The sequence below is a fragment of the Silurus aristotelis genome, assembly GCF_946808225.1.
Source record: "Silurus aristotelis genome assembly, chromosome: 1".
NCBI lineage: Eukaryota > Metazoa > Chordata > Actinopteri > Siluriformes > Siluridae > Silurus > Silurus aristotelis.
The window spans coordinates 12,982,822-13,003,884 of NC_139574.1; the positions used below are offsets into that span (position 1 = coordinate 12,982,822).

General features: G+C 35.6%; 1 protein-coding gene and 1 long non-coding RNA gene across 4 annotated transcripts in view; one reads left to right on the forward strand and one right to left on the reverse strand.

The window, feature by feature from the left end:
• LOC310727291 (myosin-7-like) overlaps positions 1 to 16,582 on the reverse strand; it is a 59,735-nt gene extending 43,153 nt beyond the window's left edge. Inside the window, exons 1-38 of the mRNA XM_083543587.1 lie at positions 16,558 to 16,582; positions 16,173 to 16,381; positions 15,926 to 16,069; positions 15,675 to 15,831; positions 15,496 to 15,523; positions 15,263 to 15,365; positions 14,554 to 14,646; positions 14,398 to 14,461; positions 14,157 to 14,255; positions 13,944 to 14,047; positions 13,639 to 13,777; positions 12,676 to 12,794; positions 12,441 to 12,590; positions 12,175 to 12,345; positions 11,783 to 12,092; positions 11,606 to 11,691; positions 11,118 to 11,323; positions 10,653 to 10,776; positions 10,412 to 10,548; positions 10,075 to 10,330; positions 9,719 to 9,961; positions 9,458 to 9,634; positions 9,226 to 9,371; positions 9,034 to 9,124; positions 8,560 to 8,949; positions 8,344 to 8,470; positions 8,147 to 8,265; positions 7,869 to 8,065; positions 7,603 to 7,786; positions 7,347 to 7,512; positions 7,139 to 7,263; positions 6,715 to 7,023; positions 6,413 to 6,616; positions 6,023 to 6,319; positions 5,841 to 5,945; positions 5,656 to 5,751; positions 5,433 to 5,567; positions 5,023 to 5,137 (exon numbers count right to left, since the gene is read on the reverse strand). Coding sequence (XP_083399713.1) covers positions 5,117 to 5,137; positions 5,433 to 5,567; positions 5,656 to 5,751; positions 5,841 to 5,945; positions 6,023 to 6,319; positions 6,413 to 6,616; positions 6,715 to 7,023; positions 7,139 to 7,263; positions 7,347 to 7,512; positions 7,603 to 7,786; positions 7,869 to 8,065; positions 8,147 to 8,265; positions 8,344 to 8,470; positions 8,560 to 8,949; positions 9,034 to 9,124; positions 9,226 to 9,371; positions 9,458 to 9,634; positions 9,719 to 9,961; positions 10,075 to 10,330; positions 10,412 to 10,548; positions 10,653 to 10,776; positions 11,118 to 11,323; positions 11,606 to 11,691; positions 11,783 to 12,092; positions 12,175 to 12,345; positions 12,441 to 12,590; positions 12,676 to 12,794; positions 13,639 to 13,777; positions 13,944 to 14,047; positions 14,157 to 14,255; positions 14,398 to 14,461; positions 14,554 to 14,646; positions 15,263 to 15,365; positions 15,496 to 15,523; positions 15,675 to 15,831; positions 15,926 to 16,069; positions 16,173 to 16,373 — 5,823 coding nt within the window. The 5' untranslated portion in view covers positions 16,374 to 16,381; positions 16,558 to 16,582 and the 3' untranslated portion in view covers positions 5,023 to 5,116. Of the gene's footprint in view, positions 5,138 to 5,432; positions 5,568 to 5,655; positions 5,752 to 5,840; positions 5,946 to 6,022; positions 6,320 to 6,412; positions 6,617 to 6,714; positions 7,024 to 7,138; positions 7,264 to 7,346; positions 7,513 to 7,602; positions 7,787 to 7,868; positions 8,066 to 8,146; positions 8,266 to 8,343; positions 8,471 to 8,559; positions 8,950 to 9,033; positions 9,125 to 9,225; positions 9,372 to 9,457; positions 9,635 to 9,718; positions 9,962 to 10,074; positions 10,331 to 10,411; positions 10,549 to 10,652; positions 10,777 to 11,117; positions 11,324 to 11,605; positions 11,692 to 11,782; positions 12,093 to 12,174; positions 12,346 to 12,440; positions 12,591 to 12,675; positions 12,795 to 13,638; positions 13,778 to 13,943; positions 14,048 to 14,156; positions 14,256 to 14,397; positions 14,462 to 14,553; positions 14,647 to 15,262; positions 15,366 to 15,495; positions 15,524 to 15,674; positions 15,832 to 15,925; positions 16,070 to 16,172; positions 16,382 to 16,557 lie in introns of the transcript that reaches the window.
• On the forward strand, positions 149 to 20,345 carry LOC310730657. 3 transcript variants are annotated; one of them, XR_014534891.1, is made up of 6 exons: positions 1,038 to 2,238; positions 5,057 to 5,175; positions 11,130 to 11,296; positions 17,232 to 17,276; positions 18,118 to 18,221; positions 20,298 to 20,345. It is a non-coding gene; the product is annotated as an uncharacterized lncRNA (long non-coding RNA). The 3 variants fall into 3 exon arrangements; XR_014534889.1 differs by lacking the exons at positions 1,038 to 2,238; positions 5,057 to 5,175 and adding an exon at positions 149 to 1,014; XR_014534890.1 differs by lacking the exon at positions 5,057 to 5,175 and having other exon boundaries at positions 1,036 to 2,238.
• Positions 20,346 to 21,063: the final 718 nt, after the last annotated feature.

Genomic DNA, 21,063 nt, shown 5'->3' on the forward strand with positions numbered 1-21,063 from the left:
AATAACACTGACTTATAGCTATATTTGTATATATATATATATATATATATATATATATATATATATATATATATATATATATATATATATATATATATATATATAAAAACAGTTAATATGTACAGTGACTGATTTAAAAAAAAATAATCAACAATGGTATAATCTGGGTTTATTAAAAAACTCTTTTACTTTCTTATTTTAGAAAATAAGCACACTTACGTTCCACACTTGAGTGTGAAAGTGAACATACTTTTCTTTTGTGTTGCATCTCGTGTTTGTTTAGCTACGTTTCTGTGTAGCTCTAACAGGTGTTTTGCTAGTCTTGTTAGAGAAACATCAGATACAGCCCTGTGTCTGTGTGGTAAGGCACACTAAGGTTATTCTCCAGCTGGCATTAATGCTTCACTCAGCCCCATGGTGTTGAAATGGCATTGTTTCCTTTCCTCTTACACTTGAGGACAAAGATAACCCTAATTTTTTTGCCAAGTGCTTATCTGTGATTGAGAAGAACAGCTTGTGCAGTCTGTATGTCCAGTACCTTTTATGCATTGTTTTTCTTGTCTCTGTGACCCTTGTCCTTGTCAATGAGAATAAACACTGCGTCACACGATATGCAGTTAATTTGTCTGAAACATGTAAGAGTTAATCTTGTGAGGTCTTCAGAGACACTTTGAAATGTATGACTTTTCTAATAACCTCCATATGCTACAATAGTATTGAGTGTTAATTGTTGCTGAAAAACTGTATTAACAGCTAGTGATTATTAGATTTTATTAGACTGATTATTTTTTACAAGTAATTATGTTTTTGTTGGTGTGTTCAAATATTCTCGAGTATTTTTTGTTATTATTTAATCTCATATTTGACGATGCCCCATGTCTTTCAATATCTATGGTGCAGTTTTCATTACACCCTTGAGCGTGTCACATACAGTACGTTAACACTACAGGGTAATAAACAGGTTCATGGGTTAACAGCAGGGGGGCTTTGCAGGAGCTGATGAGAGGTAAAAGGGTGAGTAAATGAAAATGTTCAGTACAAGGTGCAAGTCCACAGCAATAAGTGTAAGTTATAGTAAGTTTCTACATTCTTTTTAACCTCTTTAGATTGAGTTAATGCTGACAAAAAAAATTTGACTGTGTAAAAGATGTAATAGAAGAAAATATAATATTATCTGTGACATTTCGAAAATGCTTTTTTTTTCTTTGTAACACACTGTTACTTTTTTAATCCCACATTTTGATTATTCAGAATTGGGTAGAAATTACTAAAACCAACCAGTGTTTGTACAAACTAGATATCTGTGTTGATTTTTATAGTGTTCAAAACATGATTTGCATTATTGTATATTTACAATGTAGTTGCTAAGAGAATATTCTGTAAAACCAGTAGCCATATTATTTCTCAGATGTCCAAATGACATGCCATTGTCACAGTCTTGTTTACGCTGATGAGCCCCCCATTGTCCTTGAGTACAAAGATAACCATGTGAATTCCTACCGAGTGCCTTTTGCAGATTGGGAAGGACAGTTCATGGCCTTTTGTGCCTGTTAGATCTGTAAAGGTATTCAAGCACATGAATAAAAGTCTACTTATAGTTTTTGGCAGCCTTTATAGACTATAGACTATTGATGATACATGGCCAATTGAGGGAAAACAATGCAGGTCTTCACATAAGTTTAGAGGCTTATTCCCATTTTATAGACTGCAAAGATGTGGCTAATGATAACTATTGTGAAGGATTTTGTCTTAATATTTCGTTTTGCCCAAACCAAAGAAGAAACAGAAAATAATGTTAAGGAACAAACTTTCATCCACTCCTCTTCAAATTCTCAGCTGCTCATTGCAGACTCCTCCTCTAATAACCACTATCCTATTGGCTTTTTTATCACCTTGAACAACACCAAGGCCACTCAAATATACTGTAAGCTTTAGAGCATCCAGCAACTCCTTATTTCTCCTAAAGTGTATGACAGGATGGAAGTGTGTGTTTTTAAGGCTGAGATAACCGTCCAAAGTGCATGCTATTTTCCCATAAGAAAAAAAAAAAAGGGTTTTTTTTTATTGTTTTTAATTTTTTGGGAGTACATAAAGATCAGGATACTGTAACATCTGAACAGAGAACAAACTAATGAAGAGAATGTCTTCATGTCTGTGACAACCTGTAAAATGGCTATCATGCCTTTTATGGCACATCCCCACCATCTGACCACATACAGAGGCGATTTATTTGGGGAGGTAGGTCCTTCTTCTTTTTGTTCCTCACACAGGTACATCAAATATGTGTGGGGAACTTTTCAATTTATTTATTATTGGATCCTTTTTACCTGTTCTTTTTTTCTGTAGAAGTTTATGGGTTTATTTAATGATAATGCTGCTTCTTGAAATTGTGCATTTTCATTTGATATACAATATATATTTGATGATGATATTTGACACAGCCTTCATCATTCTCATTTATCTTATTAGTTGTAAGTAATTATAAAAGCAAACATACATCACAATCATACAGCAATAGCATGTTGGTTTTATTTATGGTAATCAAATGGCTGTGAGAATAAATAAGTCAATTACTACTATTATTATTATTATTAGTAGTAGTAGTAGTAGTAGTAGTAGTAGTAGTAGTATTAATCATATTAATTACATTAGTTAAATTATAGGCTTGAAAAATTGTGAAAAAGATCTCTGGAGCACTTCATACTAGATATAATTATATTTAATATAATTTATTTTTAATAATATTAACATGTTAATAAGTAACATATTTTTAATTATTTTCCTAATGCATTTACTTTATGTTCAGGGTATTTGATAGCTATAAGGTTGTAGACTGTAAGTATGTGTTCAGAGAAAATACACTACATTTACTTGAGGACTATATTTTGGCAGAAAAGGATTAAATCCACAAATGGCCCTGTTGGAAATGTAATGCAATGAGTGTAGAAGCCTTTATTTATCAGCCTCTAAATTGCATTTGGGATTTAGGCAGCTACAAGCAATAAAGTACTTTTTATAAATATAGGCTTCATCTTAATAGAAAACAAAGGTAAGCAACAAAAACTCAAAAGCAAAATGTCTTGTAATCATTCTTATTGTAATGTGCAGAGGTGGGAAGTAACAAAGTACAAACTTTGTTACTGTACTTAAATAGATTTTTCTGGTATCAGTAATTTAATTCACTATTTATTTTTTGGACAACTTTTTACTTTCACTCATTACATTTTTACACAAATATCCGTACTTTCTTCTTCTTACATGTTCAAAAATTTGGTCAATTTTTTCTTCGCATTGTGCAACGTTTTCATCCCATCAACCTATTTCTTGTCCTTGCGTGGCTTTTTTAATCTACCACTGGTGTATCATTTCCTGGCTCTCACACACCACAGACGTAGGTTAGTTTATGAAGCTCACAATGAGCAGGGCAGAAGTCAACTAAAAGTATGGGGTTAACGTGGATGAGACAGAGGGAGTCAGCGATGAAAACATGACTGAGAACAGAGACATTCCTGATCACCTGATCATCATCATCATCTTTTCTCTGCTTGTGTTCTATATGGTGGATGTTCAGTCTGGATTCATTCATTAGATAACAACATTTTAAATTCCTTTTGTATTAATATATTAATTAGGTTTGATATAACGTGTTAACGCACATTAATTTTAACAAAACAAATTTTATTGACGTGCGATTAATGCAGCGTGCATTTTTGTTTGACCATTTTTAATAAAAATATAAATAAATGTAGAAGAGATGAAATTACAACCTTCATCGCAACACACATTTATTTACAATGTCCCTTCTTTACTCAGATATTAAAATAAATTAATTACCTACACCATAAAACAATTTTTAATCAGTAAAAATTTGTTTTACTGATGTGTCAAGTCACAAATCAGCAACAAAATCCGTCATGATGCGCACAATTGACCCTCTGGGGTCGACAAACGCACTGCCATCTCTGTCATCTTTCTCCACAGTCACATAAATAAAACAACCTGAATCTCAGAGAATATTTGCCTCACAGACATAATAAATAAATAAACAGAAAGCTCAAGTCTAGTTTTAAATAAATCACAAAGCAAATATTCTCTGATTGTGTAATCTGTATGAAAGTTAGTGGAGGAACTATCACCTCATTAACCGTTCGTGTGGAAACCATAGCAACTGTTCCGTTTGGTGTCCTGATAATTTACATAATTTTAAACACCATAATTACTTTCAAATATTGTCTTCATGCTCTATGTTAAATATGGTTTAACTAACAATAAACACATTTTATAAACATAAACATTATTTGCATAAAGCATCGATATTTGTCCATGTTGATAGGAGTATTAAAAACGTCAAAAGTATTTATTTAAGGTACATTTAGAACAAATAAAAAAATAAATTGCGATAAAGTTGCGATTATTCATGAGCTAACTCATAACAATCATCTGATTTATAGTGAAAAATTATTTTACTTGATTAAAAACCCTAAGATTATTATAGTTACAGTGTGACACTAAAACAGGTAGTAGTAATGGCTACTTTTCACCTAAATACATGTCAGAGCCCCTTTTACTTTAGGTAAAAAATTGTAGTCAATACTTCAGCTTTTCCCAGAGTATTTTAAAACATGAGTATCTGTACTTCTACTTAAGTGAAGGATGTGTGTACTTTTGCCACCTCTGGTAATGTGATGCTGTATAATAATCTCCAAATATATAAATCTGACCATATATAAGCAAATAACCACTCAAGTAAATGAATATACTCTTAACATATGTTTTACATTTATTCAATTTATTTTATATTTGCAAAATTGACAGTTGAAAAAACACAGTTTTATCAATATTCCTATATTTAATGAGGTACTTAAGACTTTTAGTACACTGGACATTGTATTTCATTGTATAATTCAAATTGGATTGTGTATTTAACTTGATATATGATTTTATCATTCCATTTTTTTTTGCTCATTTTATTTGTGTGAAGTATTTTGTTTAATACATGAATAAGACAACACAGCCAAAGGGTTCATTGCAAATCTTTAATTCTATTCAACTACAGGTCTCAGTATCAAGGAGCACCTAAGCACAATGTGCAGGCTTTTTAAAGAGAGTCAAATAATCACTCTTCATCATGAGTTTTCTGGAAAAGAAAATAAAGACGCGAGAAGGAGTTATAAAGTGAGTGTTCTCACTTTTTTGTTGTTTCCTGCTGTAACTTGGTTTATTTGGCTATACGTGGACAACTGTTAGTAAACCAGTTTTATAACCTAGAATATTTTAAGTCTACACACTTTTCATACTGTATATAACAACAAAACAAAGCAAAAAACCGTTTGGAACCCTATTAAATGCATGCAATATCAAACGCAAGGGGTAAATAACAGCATTTTATTAGACTTATCACTCATTAAGTTTTGGATTATAATGGAACCTACCTTGGAGCCTATGTCACGGCTTTTGGCTCTCAGCTTGTTGACTTGAGACTCTGCAATATCAGCTCTTTCCTCAGCCTCATCCAGCTCATGCTGCAGCTTACGGAACTTGGTAAGGTGGGAGTTGGCCTGCTCCTCCTAAAAAGTGTGTGCGCAAAATTTGTAAACAAATGGAAGCATGAATGGTTATTAAATGTGTGCTTTAGTTTTAATTTGAGACACTTACAGCTTCCTCTGAAGTTCTCTTGTAGGACTTGACTTTCAGCTGCAGTTTGTCTACCAGGTCTTGTAGACGAGCCAGATTCTTACGGTCTTCTTCATTCTATAATGATTATATAATGATTTTTGATTTCTACCAAATTTGTTTAATATTGTTTTGTGATAAATGACACAGTAGGTAAGAGAAATAACCTGGTAGGTAAGCTCCTTGATCCGTCTTTCGTATTTTCGGATTCCTTTTATCGATTCACTGGCTTTTCTCTGTTCTATCTCCACCTCATTTTCAAGCTCCCTTACCTACAAAAAATATTTTGTAAACACTCAAAATAATGCATGGTATGTTCATGTTGATAAATTAAAATTCATGAACTTACCCTGGCCTCCAGCTTCTGGACCTGCTTCTTGCCACCCTTCATGGCGATTTGCTCAGCTTCATCCAGACGGTGCTGGAGGTCTTTAATGGTCTGCTCCATGTTCTTCTTCATGCGCTCCAGGTGAGCACTCGTGTCCTGTTCCTTCTTCAGCTCTTCTGCCATCATGGCAGCATCAGTGATGGCTTTCTTGGCTTTTTCTTCAGCATTCCTGCACTCTTGGACTGCATCCTCTACCTCAGTCTGCAGCTGAGCAGTGTCTCCCTCTAGTTTCTTCTTCTGGTTCAGCAAGCTAGTGTTCTATAGTTGTATACATGTTTTATATTATATGTAGACTTTATTATCATTATATTATTTTGTTTAAAGGAGTTTGTAGAGGGATGAATGTCCTACCTGAGAGTGCAGTAGCTGAACCCTCTCACTGACATCCAGCAATTCTTGCTCAGCCAGTTTGCGGCCTCTCTCGGTCTGCTCTACCAGGGCTCTCAGTTCATCCAGTTCAGCCTGCAGCAGATTGTTGCGTCTCTCCACGATAGCAATGTTCTCTTTGAGATCATCATTAGCACGGAGAGCATCATCCAGCTGCAGTTGTATATCCTACAAATATATTAAGAGATATTGATATTATACATAGTTAAAACAAAGATTCTATCAGTGTGTCTTGCTATCATAATTACATTAGTTCCCAAATGTACCTTCATATGTCCATGGAGACTCTTGAGTTGTTTCTGAGCCTCTGAAGCCTGCCTGTTAGCCTGGTTCAGCTGGATCTCCATTTCATTTAGGTCTCCCTCCATCTTCTTTTTTAGCCTCATAGCTTCATTTCTGCTGCGAGTCTCAGACTCTAGAGAGCTTTGCAGGGTGTCCACCATTCTTTGGTGATTCCTCTTGGCCTGCTCCATCTCCTCATCTTTTTCAGCCAGTTTACGTTCAATGTCGGCCTTTACCTGGTTGAACTCTAGTTGGGCCCGCAAGATCTTTCCTTCTTCATGCTCAAGAGAAGCCTAATAGATAATAATAATGTGAATGGTAAATTCGCCATGCTCGCATGTTCTCTAATTGAAATCTGCAGAACGTGTGATGTACATATACGTGTAATAAATAATTATAATAATGTACCTCAGCTTCCTCAAGAGCAGTCTGAATTTCTGCCTTTTCCTGCTCCAGTTGTTTACGGATTTTCTCCAGTTCATGGATGCTTTTGCCAGTCTCACCAATTTGCTCAGTGAGGTCAGAAATTTCCTCTGTTTATCAGGAAAGAAAAAAACTTTTTAGTGCAGGTCAAATACTAATTCAAAGTTCTATACATCTAAAACAAACAAGGTACCTTGGAGATTTTTATTCTCCCTCTTCATGGTCTCCAGATGATCAAGTGACTCCTCGTATGAGTTCTTTAGTTTGAAAAGCTCAGTGCTTAGAGATCGGGCCTCCTTTTGGGAGCTCTCCAGTTCAGACTGTGACTCCTCATATTTCTGCTTCCACTCAGCCAGGACCTGGTGGATTGTACCAAAAAACATATTTACAAAGACACCCCTTTGAACAGAATTCAAAACAGCAGCATTGCAATAAAGAAAAATAATAACCTTGTCAAAGTTCCTTTGCTTCTTGTCCAGAGCAGCAGCAGCAGCATTGGATCTTTCAACATCAACCATGAGATCTTCAATCTCATTCTGCAGTCTGTGTTTGGTCTTCTCCAGAGAGGAGCATTTAGCGTTTACAGCTTCCACAGCTTCTTCTGCATCTTGCAGCCGCTGAGCCAATTTCTTTCTACATGCCAGGACAACAAATATTTAGGATTCTATACATGAAATTAAAAAGCAAAACATCTTGATGGTTTCTGATTTCTTACTTTGCATCCTCCAATTCTTCTGTTCTCTGGATAGCATCAGTTTCATATTTGGTCCTCCACTGAGCTACCTCAGAGTTTGCTTTGGAGAGACTGCGCTGTAGCTCAGCCTTAGCCTCCTGCTCCTCCTCATACTGCTCTCTGAGCAGGTCAGAATCATGACGAGCCGACTGCACTGCATGAGCCAGGGCGTTCTTAGCCTAGAAAAAAGTGTTTAGAGCGATGTCTTTATTTAATGTTGTACTCTGTGAAAGGTTTTTAAGCACCCTTTATAGAAATACCTTCACTTCCTCTTCAAGTTGTCTCTTGAGATCCTCAATCTGCTGTGTATAGGACTGCTTGCATCTGGTCAGCTGAGAGACCAACGAATCCTTTTCTTCCAGTTGTCTTGTGAGTTCGCCTTGATTACAGATTGGTTTCAGTTACCTACGTTCATAACACCTAGAACACACACCACTTTCTTTAGCTTAGTCCTTACCATTCTCTGTTTGCAGTTTAGCTTTTTGCATGTTGAAGTCATTGATGCTGCGTTGTCCTTCCTCAAACTTAGTTCTGTACTCAATCATCTGGTCCTCAAGTGTCCTGCACATCTTTTCAAGGTTTGTCTGCACAAAAGAATAAAAAAAAAAACTTAATATTATCGAAATCAAAAGTCATGCATGTCTGTATAGACTACATCATTATTCAATCTTACCTTGGATTTAACAATCTGCTCCATGTTGGAGACCACATCATCCAGCTCTAGTCTCAGTTCACTCTTTTCCTTCTCAAGCTTCTGCTTCACTCTCTGAAGGTTGTCGATCTGCTCTCCCAGGTCTGCTACACTGTCAGCATGTTTCTTTCTTAAAGTTGCAGCAGTGGCCTCATGTTGCAGGGTGGCCTCTTCAAGGTCCCTACGCAGTTTCTGGAACTCAGCCTCTCTCTTCTTGTTCATTTCAATCTGGGCAGCAGTGGCACCACCAGCCTCCTCCAGCCTTTCACTGATCTCCTCCAGTTCCCGAGCCAAATCTGCCCTTTGTTTCTCAATCCTTGCACGAGCAGCTCTCTCAGCCTCCAACTCTTCTTCCAGTTCTTCTATGCGGGCCTACAATGTAAGATTTAATGGTAAGCACAGCTGAAGAGTTGAAGGAATAAGAAAAGTCATCATCCCAGTGATCTCTCAGGTTACCTGCAACTCTTTAAGTTTCTTCTGGAGTTGGGATGCCATTGCTTGTTCATCCTCGATTTTGCTGTTGAGCTGGCTGATCTCAAAGTCTTTCCTAAGGTTTTAATAAATATAAGTGCATAATGGTACCCAACATAAAGTTTAGTAGTGGTTTATTGTTGCACTAATATTCTATGATTATTGTTAGCAACTTACTTTTTCATCCTTTCCTCCAGCTGTTGCTTGTCATTTTCCAGGTCCATAATATTCTCCTGAGTCAATTTTAAGTCGCCTTCAAGTTTTCTCTTTGCTCTCTCAAGGTCCATGCGCAGTTTCTTTTCCTGTTCCAGTGATCCCTCAAGCTGAAAAAATATACAAATATAATAACTGAATATCTCTTTTTGGGAGATTAAAAATGTATACCCATAACTGTGTAATAAGTACTAACATCATCAACTTGCTGCTCAAGTTTAGCTTTGGCTTTGGTCAGAGTGTTGACTTTGTCCTCCTCACTCTGCAGATCATCCAGTGCTTGCTGATGTGCTTCCTGGAGAGCTTTTTTCTCTTTGGTCAGCTTGGCAATGATTTCATCAAGAGCTGCCATTTCCTCAGTCAGGTTTTTAACCTAAAATGTATAGCATTGCCTCAGTACCCTGGAATAATGCATGGTTATACCATGGACAAGTTGAATTTAACTACAGTAACTTACCTTGTTTTCAGTGGCATGCTTCTCCTTCTCCACTTTAGCAAGAGTAAGTTCTAGATCATCTATATCTTTTTTCAGTTCAGAACATTCATCTTCTAGCTTTCTCTTTTTAGCTGTCAACTCAGCATTCATTTCCTCCTCATCTTCCAGTCTCTCAGTCAACTCTTTGCATTTTGCTTCAAGTTGGATCTTGTTCTTAATTAGACCTTCACATCGCTCCTCTGCATCACAGAGATTGTCTTGCTCCTGTAAAAAAAATAAAAAATTAACAATAGTAATTAATTTCCCTTTTTCAATTCTGGTCTATTGAAAAGACAACTGTATGGTTTCCATGTATATTTTCAACCCAGAAAACTCACAGCTTGGACTTGGAGTTGCAAGTCATTTTTCTCTTGGAGAAGTGTAACCATTTTCTCCTCAAGCTCCTTTCTACGGGCTTCCGATTTAGCATAAGCCTCTTTTAGTTTTAGGAATTCTTCCTTCATGTTGGCCATCTCTTTCTCTGCTTCTGCTGACCTTAACAATGGTTTAATCTTAAAGTAGAGTTTCATCCAGGGCCAATTCTTTACCCCCATGAATGCACGAACATTCCACTGGATCACAAGCAAGGCATCCCTACAATTCAATAAATGTTAACCTGTTTATTATACAATTGTGCAAAATGCCTTGAGAATTCTTAACACAATAAAGTCTTACCTGCGTTCAACCATCTTTTGGAACTCAACTCTTGAGAGAAGACCTCTAGCACATGCCTGAAAACGAGTGATAATTAGAGCAAGTCGATCATCTCTCATCTCTTCCAGGAGACCCAGGAGACCAGCCTTGAAGAACACCTTAAATAACAATTTATACTATCTCAATATGCATACAACATTTCTTTTTAAATTACTTTGAAATCAGTTTCCCGTAGTTAATTATTTGATCTTTTGTATTGAACCTTAGTGTGTCCAAACTTGTACTGATTATGGTCAATGTCCAATGAACCCAACAGTTTTTCAGCTCCCTTCCTACTGTCAATGAACTGGCCATCAGGAATAGCAGCAGGATTCAAAATACGATATCTGCAAATACATGGTCCAATTTTTTTGATCAGATGTATAATGCGTAGGTTGAAACAAAACACACCATATTGCAATGTGTTAATTGACATTTCTAGATCTGGATATCAAGAAAAATTACAGTTGAATTTCAGCTCTATTGACTCATATTTATCTTTTGTCCTCAAACTCAAATATTGTCAGTGTATAGCAAAAACAGAAGTATTAGTCTTGCTGTTTCAATACTTTTGGGGGAGACTGTATGAGCAAAATATATATAATAAAATTCTGTACAGTTGCAGATTTATAAAACAAGAAGTAATAAATTCAAGTTCATAAAATTCTTTAATGTATAAGCAAGGTACCTTTGTTTGAAGTCACCATACAGGATCCTGTTGGGAAAGCCCTTCCTGCAGATCCTGATGCCCTCCAGCACACCGTTACAGCGCAGCTGGTGCATTACCAGAGGATTCTCCATGGCTCCTGGAGTCTTTGTCTCATTGGGGATGATGCAGCGCACAAAATGAGGATGAGTTGATCTCAGGTTGGTCATCAGCTTGTTTAAATTCTCCTGAAAAGGGAATAAATATAGCACACAATCTCTAAAAGATTTAGTATGACTCGGATTATAAAAACGATTAAGGCTGGCATTACCTTAACCTTGACCAAATGGTCCACCAGTGATCACAAAATCTAAACTTATTTTGGCTTATAAACCATTCTGTGAACTACAGAAACAGTGTTGATTTGGTAATGTAGTTGTACCTTATATCAATATAGCCAGTGTATGTTATAATGTTGCTTTTTATAGTTTTGAGATTATAAATTTTTTTCTTTTATTAACTTCTCTCACCCTATGTAGGGCAGACACAGTCTGGAAAGTTGAGCCCTTTTTCTTCTTTTCCTTTTTCTTTTCACCTGTACCTCCATCTCCCATAACTATTAGAATAAAAATGCATGGCAATTAAAATAAAAATGCATGTTGACCAGGATACAGTAATATATTGTTTAAAGTGCAGAGTCATCTTACCTGAATCAGCACCAGCGTAATTAGCAAAAAGGATAGAGAGCAATTTCATAGTAGATTTCTGATACAGCCCCACAACAGTCTCATTGAGGGGATCCTTGTTCTTCACCAGCCAGTTGTTAATGTTGTAGTCAACAGTGCCAGCATAGTGAACCAGGGCAAAATGAGCCTCTGGTTTTCCTTTTACAATCCTGGGCTTCTGGAAGTTAGCAGATTTGCCCAAGTGATTGTCATAAAGCTTAGCTTTGAATGTGGCATCACTGGCTTTGGGAAACATGCACTCCTCTTCAAGGATGGACATGATACCCATGGGCTACAAAGACAAGAATGAAAAAAGAATGATTTATCTCATTCCCACGTTTGTGAAATCAGGTTGTTAGAACCAAACACCTTACCTTTTCAATGAGATCGATACAAGCCTGCAAGTCCATGCCAAAGTCAATAAATGTCCACTCAATACCCTCTTTCTTGTATTCCTCTTGCTCCAGCACAAACATGTGGTGGTTGAAAAACTGCTGCAACTTCTCATTAGTGAAGTTGATGCACAGCTGCTCAAAGGTGTTGAACTAAAGTTAAAATACAGAATCATTAACATGGATGAAGCCCAAAATTCCAGCATCAGGAATGAAAACCTTAATTCACAGTATTGATTAAAACTTACATCAAAGATCTCAAAGCCAGCGATATCCAGCACACCAATGAAGTACTGGCGAGGCTGCTTGGTGTCCAGAGACTGGTTAATTCTTACAACCATCCAAAGGAACATCTTCTCATACACTGCTTTTGACAATGCTCCAGTAGCATAGTACACCTTTAGTACAGAGTATGAGAAATATCATTTCAGTAATAGTTTTTTAGATTCAAAAAAATCCTGGTTAATATCGGTTATTTCTAACCTGCTGGACATTCTGGCCTCTAGTGACCCACTCGTTTCCTACTTTGACTCTGGGGTGACACAGAGCCTTAATGAGATCAGCGGAGTTCAGGCCCATCAGATAAGCTGCTTTGTCAGCATCTGAAACAGATCATTCCCATTAATAATCACCTTTCTGTCTTGCATATTTTGAGCACATGCTTGTCAAATCCATTTGGTCAGTTTCACGCTGGAGTAAGCTTGACTCCTAATAAGGATTGAGTGCAAGTTTGATTTTGAGTTTACTATTATGCTAATTTGCTAATAATAAAACATTTGTTTTATATATATATATATATATATATATATATATATATATATATATATATATATATATATATATATATATATATATATAAAATACAATTTATATATTTGTTCATTTAAATTACAGCATTTACAATACTTAAAATGTTTACAGGCTAGGACTGTTGCATACCCAAGTGCTGTCATGCTTTAATTATTTTTATTATTATTATTTGATAACGTGCATATACTAATGACAATACCATCCACAGAGCTCATTGACTTCTAAAGTCAAGTATGAAGTAAAATTAGCCAGAAAAATAACTTGTAATAACAAGATGCAATTCACAGAAAAATATGATAAAATGCTTTTAATTAGCATAGTGCTCCTGAAGCAAAGAGGGCCTTGCTCAAGGGCTTAATATTGGCAGCTTGGTGATACTGGGGCTTCAACCTCGACCTTCCCATCATTAAAGCTAAGCCTTATATCACGATACATTTTCTTTTAATATAAGATGTTCCTTTTCCCTTTTGTAGCGCCATTGTTTTTGTATATAAACATTTTAGGGTACGTAATTTTGTCATCCTTCGAATTCCTTTATAAAGATTAGGATGTCATTGAACCAGTAATTAGAGAAACTGTAATCCATCTTACCAAAATGTAAATAATAGATTTCTTATATAATATATCAACTTATACCCTCAGTGCCATCAGCTTCAGCCTGCTCCTCCCTTTGCTTCTGCTTGAACTTCATGTTGCCGTAGTGCATAATAGCACCAATCAGCTTGTAGATGCTGTTCTTTTCCTCTTGGGTAAAGCCCAGCACATCAAAAGCTTCCTACAGAAAATGTCTGAAAGTTGACTCAGGTTGCTCAAGAACATCAGCATAAACCATACAGTTTAAATGTATTATATTTCAGAAACCATATCGTTATCACATTGTTTCAATATCATCATATAATTATCATTATAAATTATTATTACTATTATTTATTTTTACATACATCAGTAGCCATCAGCTCATCAGCATCATTAATAGAGGCTACTTGAGTCTCTCCTTGGGAGATGAAGGCATAATCATAAGGGTTGGCAGTAATCAGCAGCATTTCTGTAACAGAGGAAAGACAGAAAGAACGATTTTGGAACAGGTATGTACAGTATACATGCATGTTTGAACTGGATAAAATGTTAAAATCATATTGATATTTCTAGCTGACCTAGCAGCTCAGGTTTCTTCTGAGACAGGATCTGATAGAAGATATGGTAGTCTCTCTCAGCCTTGAGCTGGAAAGTCACACGAGACTTCTCTAGAAGATCTGTATCACCAAAAATAACAAGATAAAAATGTGACCACATTATTCTGCACAGAACGAATATATATATTATGTTTGGGTTTTTTTTTTATAGAAAAAAAAAGTATATTTCATGAACATAAACAAAAGAACAAAATGTCCTTACATGTCTCAATATCAGCAGAGGCCAGTTTGCCAGTGGCACCGAAGTGGATCCGGATAAACTTGCCCTATTTAAAAAAGTAGAATTTATTTTTTTGTCCCTCTCGTTTTGAATTTTGTCCTGATATAAGTCCTATGAAGCAATTAAATGTAAACTTACAAATCTGGACGAGTTGTCATTTCGGATGGTCTTAGCATTTCCAAAAGCCTCCAGAGCAGGGTTACACTGGATGATTTGATCCTCCAGAGTACCCTAGAAAGCAATAATAAAAGTAAAATTGTGTGTTTTAGCGCAGTTGTGAAAAATATCAGATTATGTTCATTCTCATATTTTAAGAAACTGATGACTAGTGACTGTGGATGATTTACAAAAAAATCATGAGTACTCAAAGCTCATCACCCAAGCAGGACTGCACTTATATTAAATACGTCCGACTATAAAATTTAATGTATGTATGAAGCTGCAGGCAGAGTGCCATTGCTAATCAAAGATTTTAGCATTTTAATAAAATAAAAAAATTCTACTAATCTACTGATGCTACTAATAACTGTACTGATACTGTGCTAATGGTTTCAAACGAGGAAGTGTATATTTACATGAACAAAGACAAGCAGAGTGATAAAGACAGTAAAATGTCTAAGTGCACTTATTCTAAATACTAACATTCTTGGATTGTTGCTTGACCCAAACTATAAAGCTTATATACTAATTGTTTCATTATAGTTAACAGATGTTGCTACCAACATCTCATTAAGAAATGTTCAATTTTCTAAAGCTATAAATTGGTATTGATAAAAATGATCTGTGATTCCTCGACAGGTTTATGTGGAAGCCTGTCTCATTGTTTGAAATACTATGTTTAGTTTACCCTTTTGTCATTGGCATCCCTCTTAAAACCACCAGCTGCGATGCTGGCAAAGTATTGGATGACTCTCTTGGTGTTTACAGTCTTTCCAGCACCGGATTCTCCTCTATGAGCAGTGTAATTTTCAGTACAAAAATCAATGTGTTATTTACAAATAAATACGAATATAATATTTATAGACAGATTTTTTTTTTCAATGAAATACACACAGTTTCTGAAAAAAGACGTAAACTTACGTGATTAGGATAGACTGGTTTTCTCTGTCTAAAATGAAGATAAATCATGATTAAATATATCAAATAATAAATACATCAAAAATCAAAAACATCTACTTCATATAAATAACAACTCAATCATAGTAAATAAATTGGGAAAACAAAGTGTATTTTTACTCGAACTTTAAGGTTGTATTTACCTGAAAGCATGTACTGGTAGGCGTTATCAGAAATGGAGAAGATGTGAGGAGGAGCTTCACTCCTCTTCTTGCCTCTGTAGGCAACGACAACTTCTTGATTGTACACTGGCAGCCACTTGTAGGGGTTGACAGTGACACAGAAAAGTCCTGAGTAGGTCTGTTGAGTAGAAAACCAGAGTTTACTGTTTTAGAGCCGTACAACAAAAAGGTTAGAGTCTGTATGAGTGAAGAACTTTGCATGCACAACTCACGTAGATCATCCAGGCTGCGTAACGCTCTTTGAGGTTAAACAGAACAGCAGGTTCATGCAGGAAAGTGAACATCGCCATGTCCTCAATTTTATCGAACTTTGGCGGGTTCTGAGGGTGAACATCACACTCCTTCACAGTCACAGTCTGTATGAAAGAGCAAATTGCATTTTTGTCAAATGCTGTGATTTACAGTACATTTTAATTGGTTCTTAAAAGAAAGATGCCGTTCCTCCCAATAAATGTTTACCTTTCCTTTCTCAGTCTCACAAGTAACCTTGTCTCCATCACGACTGATAATTGTTCCTTTAACAAATTCTTCTTCCGTATCAGGAACAAAACATTGCTTTTTCATGTCAAAAGGCCGAGTTTGGGCCTCGAGACGCTCTCTATCGGATTTTCTCAGGTATGGGGCTGCAGCCCCGAACTCTGCCATCTGAGCATCCGTCATCTTTTAGCCTATCCATCAATGATGCCAAGCTTTAGTATATATCAATTACTACCATCATCAGTCTGAGTGCATTTGTAACCATATAAATCACTAAACAACAGCTAGTATTATTGATTCATCTCGCATGGCTTGGAAAGCATTGCCAAAGGGATGAAGTCACACCAAGCATATGATTAGTGCTTACCTCTGTTGTTCGCTCTCTTAGCAAAAATAGAGTATGTTGTCACTCTGGAAGCAGGCAAATTAAAACATTAGGAATTAACATTTTAAAGAAAGCTTATAAGCGTTTTACCTTAGCCGATCTGGCTTTTGAAATTAGGTTCAAAACGTTCAAAATTTCATTTCACCACAGTTTAATATGAGAAAAATATGTTGCATTTACTTTATCTAAATGCAAATCATCTAAGATTGTGCTAGTTCAGCTGTTAATAATAACCAATAATAATTCTAAAAGCTGCTACCAAAAGGTATGTTTACCTCTGAATCACTAGGGTTCAGAAATGAGCAATGTCCAGACCATCGCCTCTCTCTTTTATAAAGCCAGGACCCTCTAAATATGGCATTTGGCAATGTTGGGTAGGAGTGCTATTTTGTTTGATTAAAATGCAGGTGGGTGGGGTACAGTGTCTTTTCCACATTATGGAGGTGTTAGAGCATGGAGAGAAAGGAGACAGTCCTCAAATTTGTGCCAACAGCCCACCCACAATGGAAACCAAAGGATATTTAACCTGAATACATAGTGACTGGTGCACATTTTATATATTATACTATATTATATTATATACTTATCATCGAACGTATCATTTTTGTTGAAAATCACTTCAATTCATCCAATAATATTTATTTGTTTATTTTCAGGCTGTGATACCATCAAGCTATAACCCTCAGGGTGCTGCAATAAAGGTAGGCGCTAGCAAATCAGCCCATTATAATAACTGTTTTTGTGAATTGATGTATTATGAGATATGCAGCATAATAATTAATTAACACTGAATGTAGAACATGTCAAAATATGTATTTGATGCTTTCCTACATTATTGTCTCTAGAAAATACCTTTAAAATAATTCAAATTTCTTACACAATTTGTTTAAACAAAACAGGACCAAATATAATGATATTATAGACAAACTCTAGCCATTTCACTCCCATGACTACTGTATTTAGAAAGTGGCTCATCCCCTGATCAAATAATATTCCTTAAAAAGAAAAGAAAAAAAAAAACATTGCTGCATGTTTCAAATGGCTTTAGGTATCTGTCATAGTTAGCAGAACCCGAGGTCCATCGGCAGCTGTTGAAATGATTCCTCATTTCATTGGTGCTTTGTTATCTCCGCTCTTTTGTCCTTGAGTGAAAACTTAACCCCTGTAAAATTCCTTTTGGGTGACAGTGTATGATTGAGTAGCACAGGTTTCTCCACACGCTCTGGCAAAAAAGGAATGTTATTTACTACCTCATTTTTTATAATGGTAAAATATTTTCAGCAATATTTAGCTATATTTTTCTGTAATGTGTACTTACTGACATTTATTCCATCATTGAAATAAACATGGCAATTGATGCCATGAAAAACTATATAATATATAATAATACCCTATATAAGAACATCTGCTAAATGCTGTAAATGTACTGGAAATGCTGATGTTACTGTGATCTGCTGTGTGTGTGTGTGTGTGTGTGTGTGTGTGTGTGTGTGTGTGTGTGTGTGTGTGTGTGTGTGTGTGTGTGTGTGTGTTCTCCCACAGGACATTTGCCAATAGACAAAATTTAATTTTTTATGATACCATTACTCAACCCTGTGGAAATGGAATGGATTTGGATGCCCTTTTAGTGTTACAGGTTATGCTAGGTTAGTTGCTAGTAGAGATTTTAGTAGCAAGAAGTCAATTGACTAAATATTTGCTTAGCCAAAACATAACACAACATGCAGTTTTTAAATGAAGGTTTTTATTATTGAGGGAAAACAAAATTCCAATACTACATGGCCCTGTGTAAAAAAGTGTTTGCCCCTAAACTGATTTGTTACAGCGCTGTGGAGGAATTTTGCTCCAATCATCTATGCAGATTTGTTGTAATTCAGCCACATTGGAGGGTTTTTAAGCATAACCCGCCTTTTTAAGGTCATGCCACAGCATCTAAATAGTATTCAGGTCAGGACTTTGACTAGGCCATCCCAAAGTCTTCATTTAGTTTTTCTTCATTCATTCAAAGATGGACTTGCTGATGTGTTTTGGATCATTGTCCTGCTGCAGAACCCAAGTTCGCTTCAGCTTGAGGTCACAAACATTTTATATATATATATATATATATATATATATATATATATATATATATATATATATATATATATAGTCTTGTTTATGTATATATATATATATATATATATATATGACATACATATATATATATACATATATATATATATATATATATATATATATATATATATATATATATATATATATATATATATATATATATATATATATACATACATAAACAAGACTAGTACAACTCGGAAGCATGGGGATGCATTTATTTATAGAATCTAATAGGGTTGAAGTGTAAAGTTAGTCTAAATTCCTTACCAACTGTGAGCAACAGAAACCCTACATGCTTTAGCAAGTGATAACAACTACAAGGCAGAGGTCAGTCCACTTAATAGTGTAAGTGTCAGTGATGAGTATTAACTGCTCTCCTTAATACCCTCTTTAGTTTACAGGGAACTGCTTTATACATCCTTGGCCTGTCAAAGAAATATGATATAACCTTAATGAGCCATCCCAAGAGAACTAGGAAATACCCAGCTAGAACAAGCGTTTAAGTAAGTTAAATTGCTGACATTATGGATTAACACGCATGAAGGAGTGTATTGTGGCAGTAAGAGTATTTGCTCTTTAGGTGTAGCTGTAAAGTATTCTTTACTTTGTTACCATACCATGCCTAAAATGGCACTTTTCAAAATTACACCATGCTGTTACTTTGACGTGAATAAATAACTTGCGTTGCGTCTTCAGACCACAACTATAACCCCACAGTTCTTACAAGAGTTAGCATGTTGTAAACGTTTCATTATTTGTAACAAATGAAAACTCTCTTATTCAAAGCCAAGATATGGCATATAAACACTGAGTGGCATAATTTTTATGAAAATGCAGCTCTTGTAGATAATATTTTTGATTTGGATACTTGTTTATATAAAAAAAGCAAACACCTCAAGTAGTTGTTTCAAAGAAATCATATTTAAGCATAGTTTGTGTAATTTTGCTCATGTAAAGCAATTATATAAAGTTTTATCCATCATTGCTTTGCTGGCAGTGAAAGGGCATGCATTTTATTTTTCAATGGGAAAAGAAGCCCAAATCTGATCTGATCTCCAACTCCCTTAACTTTAAAAGTAAAAGGAATAACATGTATGGACTGTACAGTATATGAATTCCCTACATTACTACAAAACCACAAAAACCTGACATACTGACCATAGTCCTAGATTCAATTATTGTTAAGCAACAAACATTTCCATTAATGGCATTTGGCAGATTCTCTTATTCAGAGCAATTTACAAATGAGCAGTTAAGGGTTAAGGGACTTGATCAAGGGCCCAGGAATGGCATCTTATTGGTGCTGGGATTTGAACTCATGACCTCCCGATCCAAAGTCCAATTTCTTAACCACTGAGCTACAAAACAAAACAAATAGTAAATTGACTCTTCCACTTTAACTGGGATTTGGATTTAATCTGACCAATGTTTTACATGTAAATCTTAATTTTCATGCGTCTCCTTTTTCCCCTAGTATGATTTCTAAGCAGGTTGCTTAATAGCCAGCGTGTTATCTGAACACTGTCTCACAGCATTTCCTCAACTCTTTGAAATCTCTCAGCCTGTCTGTCACACCAAAATAGTTTGTTCTGTTCTGCTTTCAGAAGAGTCACCCAGCCACAGATTGACCAGATGTGAGCCCAACACTCTGTTCTCTGGTTATCAGGTAAATAACACCTCTGTTCATTGGACTACTGTGTGGCACTTTTGTGCACAAGACCCACAATCCCTTTATATTTGATTGCTCAATTTCAGGTTTGCATAACGTTAAAAAACATGATTTTTGTGTATTGCTTGTATTCTTATGTTACAGAGTATAAACTTCTGTGTACTCAGTATATCTGGTGAATAAACATGCTCTGATTTGACATACAAATATACCTGTATGTGTATTATTTATGAGTATGAGTATTAGGAGGCAGCTTTTCCAAGAAATTGGCCACACAATACTCAGAAAGAAACAGTGAGACAAAATTAGCCACAACAGAGACGTGTGGCTGACTGACCACACAACAAGACAGAGCGCTGCTGCCCGAAATTGCAACAGGATGAATCACCGCCCTTGTCAAAGTAGCACAATGCCATTGTTTATAAAGCCAGGAGCATTTATATTGCAGTAAAATATTAACAACGAACAAAAGGAAGAGTACATATGAAAATCCTTTACTAGGTAAAGTGACACCTTCATTCTTAAATACATACACAATGCATTTATTATAGCAACCAGTGCCCCTAATAAAAAAATAAAAAATAAATGCTTGAAGTTTTATGGCATTTCAAAATAGATCAAAAACCTCATTATGGATATGTGCCAAAGTCTTTCAGTAATCTCACTCACGAATGCCACATAGCATATTGGAGCCCAGCAAC